The 3,947-nt window shown below is 38.7% G+C and overlaps 1 protein-coding gene across 1 annotated transcript in view; it reads left to right on the top strand.

The window, feature by feature from the left end:
• Nucleotides 1-1,332: 1,332 nt before the first annotated feature.
• Nucleotides 1,333-3,947, top strand: part of LOC103925218 (vitellogenin-1-like) — a 44,762-nt gene continuing 42,147 nt past the window's right edge. Inside the window, exons 1-3 of the mRNA XM_009333899.1 lie at nucleotides 1,333-1,372; nucleotides 1,676-1,696; nucleotides 1,921-2,072. Of these exons, the coding sequence (XP_009332174.1) occupies nucleotides 1,333-1,372; nucleotides 1,676-1,696; nucleotides 1,921-2,072 (213 nt within the window). The remainder of the gene's footprint in view (nucleotides 1,373-1,675; nucleotides 1,697-1,920; nucleotides 2,073-3,947) is intronic.

The following is a 3,947-nucleotide window of genomic DNA, read 5'->3' on the forward strand; positions in this document are numbered from 1 at the left end:
CGGCTGCATCCCTGACTCCAGCTCAGGTGCACTGGCACCGCAATAATAAACTTCATTGTACCTCAGTCAGGTGGCATCGCTCCAAGTAAATGAAGTAATCGTGTAAAGGGACTGTTTGGTGGGGCCTGCAGTAAACATATTCTCAGGGCCGATGGTGGAGGCCTCAGGACCTGTGCTCGGGTTTCACCCTTCTCCTCCCTGATGAATAGCAACAGCCGAGAAAACCTTGTTCTCCTCCTGGAGTAGAGAGTCTAGCTGCCTGACTATGTGCGTTACTTGCAAGTATGTCGTACCTTTCTCAGCCTCAAGGAAATACCAGATATACATTCCTGAGCTCTCCTTCCTGCCCCCTCAGTAACCCTTGTACCCAGGTGGGTTTTTTACGGGATATTTAATTTACCATTTGACCAAAAGACAAGCTTGAATTCAAAGTAAATGTTAAACACTTGCAAAACATATGTATAACTGAGGTTAGGGAACAAACTCCCTACTGACTTAGTTTTGCTAAGGTTTGGTCTAAATGTTTTTACTACAAGTGGGAAATTCTGGATATATTTTCCCCAAAGTGGCAACAGCCAGAGCCCCATGAGAACCCACTGAGAATGACCCAACGATCCCAGCTCACTGAGGTCCTTCTGGAAATGTAACTCATTTTTTCTTAGGTTCTTCTCGTAAACAAAGACATTCATTTCCCTCCTGTTTTCATCATATGAACTTTGACCATCAGCCAGAAGCTAATATGAACGTCATACTGACAAGATTTGTCTTCCCAGGTGTCGGTAATAAGATATGCTTGGAAAGACAGCCATGGTAGATACCATGGAAAGACAGTTTCTCATTGCATGTCTATGAGCTCTAAGGTATCTCAATTATAATCTATGAAATCAATCACAAACTCTCCTCTAAAAGTAGAGTTTCAATGTGACAGAGCAAGGTGTGTCTCCAAAGCTGTGACCCTTAGCAAGAGCAAATTATCAGGAGATTGAAGACATGATTGGAGAAAAGCTGAATTATTTCAGTTATGATTGAGGAACTATTTTTATTTAATTTTAAATTTTAATTATTGTTTTACTATATAGCTACAATGTGGAGAAATTGGGGGAAAAAATAGCAAATGAAATCTCTATTGCACATAGAAAGTAAGTTAGTTGAAATCATGAGGTGATTTGAAGTTGTCAGCATTCATGACCTCAGAAATGTTTATTTTTTGATTGATCAATACACGTTCTAAAATACGCTTATTTGTCAAACCAACATGCCAAAAGAAACATGTGATAGCGCATACCTTTATAAAAGAGAACCCAGCATGTTCTCCTTTACTTTATCCCCATCATGAGGGGCTTGATACTAGCCCTGGTTTTAACCCTGGTGGGTAAGTAACTTATCTGCTTTGATGAATTTAAAATAATAGATTCAGGAAAAGGTTTCCAAATCTAAGTATAGTTCACTTACAAGCATGAACTTTAACATTTTATAGAAAAAATTATGACAATTTTTTTGTTGTTTAGGGAAAAAAGGCTTTTGGCTATGTGCTGAACTAGAAGTAAAGTTAATTAGAAAGAGTTATGCCATATGTACAAGATGAGATACAGCCTTTCATACTAAAATACATTAACATTTTAGGGGTTTTTTTGCTTTGTCATTTCATTTCTCTTTTTTTTTCCTTCTCTTTCAGGGAGCCAGCATCTTAATTATCGTAAGTAATTTTCCTATCAGCTAATATAATTATAATGAGTGAAATTCAAAATAGAATCTGAAAAGTGTATCAATGTTTAATATAATTTTACAACAGCTAATTTTGTTCAGGTGCAATGCAAAAATGAACAAATTCATCTTTTTTGTTCCATACATTCTAATAAAGCTACTTTAATATGTTCCGTACAGTCTCTATAATGTTTTATGGGAACTATTTCTTTGCAGAACCCGATTTCAGTGAAAACAAGGTTTATACGTTTAATTATGAAAGCATGCTTCTCAGTGGACTTCCAGAGAAAGGACTTGCAAGAGCTGGAATAAGAATAAAAAGTAAAGTGGAAATTAGTGGTATTGGGCCAAAACTTTGTCTTATTAGGGTAAGAAAATGTATTCAATTTGAAAGGTAAAATTCTTTTCTAAGCTTTTGGGAAGTAATTAAGTTTCATCATGTGTTGTGCTTACTCAGGGAGAATGTGACTAACACTATTATTTTTTGATGCAGTGCCCTAAATTCTATTTGCACTTTGCCAGGTAATTCTCAGCTCAAGCCAACCTTGGGCTTGAAGGATTTCTTCTGCTTTGTGGTCAGGGAGACAATGGAATGTAATTTGAAATGCACAATAATTTATTACTGGATCAATCCAATTGTTCCAAACTATACAACCTAGGATTATTTAATCAACTGATTTTGTAACCAGCAAACAAAAGTCAATAAAACATGTGACAGTAGCTGGATGTGATTCAATATTTAGCATAATTAATGTCATCTGGTGGCTTCTTTTTCTACAGGGTCCCAAATGACATTCTTTGTCATCCTCAGTTGTATATTTTTACTGCATGCTGAGTAATTACTAAGAGTTCTGATTACATGAAAAACACTTTTGCCTTTAACAGAAGCCTATACGTGCTTCTAATGAATGTATTGAAACGCACTCCTCAATTGCTTTACACCAACTCCACTTAGTCTCGTGTATATGTGGAAGAAAAATGATCTTTTTAAAAGCTTTTGTTTGGCAAATTGAAAACTGCAGATGAAAAAGACTGGTGACTGTCTGATAAATGCTTGTAAATGCCGTAGCCTTCCAGCCGGAGTTAGCCTTCTGTTACTAGGTGTTTTTATAAGTTCAAATTATAATAGATCTAGACAGGAAACATTGCTTTTCCATGACCTCTGCAAATGGCTGGATTTTTCTGCAAAAAAGCAAGGAGATAAGAGCCACACATCTGTACTGGTGAGTAGAAGGCTTCCCTGGCAGAGAGGAGGCAGAAGCAGTCTTGTCTTCGCCCCACATCCTCCCCCATTCCTGCCAAAACAGCTCTCGGTGTGTCAGGGTAAGTCTCCACCAAAAATTGACTCCTGTTCCCTAAAACCTTCCAACACCACTCCACCTGCCCTCATGCATTGGGAAAAAACTTTCTGTTTAAAAAATAAATACAGAAAGAATTTCAGGCAAGAAAAAGAAGAGAAAAGAAAAAAAAATCACGATATTTTGGGGCAAGTTCTAAATGAAAGGTAACGATACATTTATTCCATTCTGCTCTGGGAGAAGTTTATTTTGCTGCTGTTACATTTAAATTAGACAGTTCAGAGGGATGGTTCAGGGAATTAATTTTTCATCTACAGCCTACTAGTTCACATTCAGCCCGAGCAAAAAGCTGTGTTCCCTGGGCGGTTTCCAGCTGACGATTTTTTCATCGCAAACCCACAAGTAAGAATTGCCAGCTGTGTTCAAAACCTAGCAGACAGCATAAGTCCTGACTGGGCCCCGAGGGCTGGGGAAAACTACTTCGCCCTGACCCTGCAGAGCAGTCCCAAACCTGCCCATATGCAATATGCCAGAAGCATGTCCAAGAGGCAGCATGAGGGATTTGCTCCATAACAGCCTCCTCTGTAAGCTTCAGTTACTGGGGTTGGCAGTGATCTCCACCAACAATAACAAAAATAAATATGAAAGTGCAGTCTCCAGCGATTTGCTGTATGAGGATTTAGTTTGTGTGGCTTTTTGAGAAATTAATCCGTGTCTTGCATCACATTGCCAGCCTGAGGTGACAGAGAAAAATCTCTTTAAATTGTCAAAATATATAGAAGGGAAGGGTCCCCTGAAAAACTAAGCTAAACATGCCCCATTCCCATGGGGTAGAAATCATTTGAGTTATGCACAGTTTAGCACAACTTTCTACTTGCTTGGATGTGCCCCAGGTTGCGGCTGGAGTGTGAAGTGCAGAGCAGGGTTGGGGGCAGTGCCTGAGCC

Source organism: Pygoscelis adeliae, unplaced genomic scaffold, assembly GCF_000699105.1.
Source record: "Pygoscelis adeliae isolate BGI_AS28 unplaced genomic scaffold, ASM69910v1 Scaffold10, whole genome shotgun sequence".
NCBI classification, from domain to species: Eukaryota; Metazoa; Chordata; class Aves; order Sphenisciformes; family Spheniscidae; genus Pygoscelis; species Pygoscelis adeliae.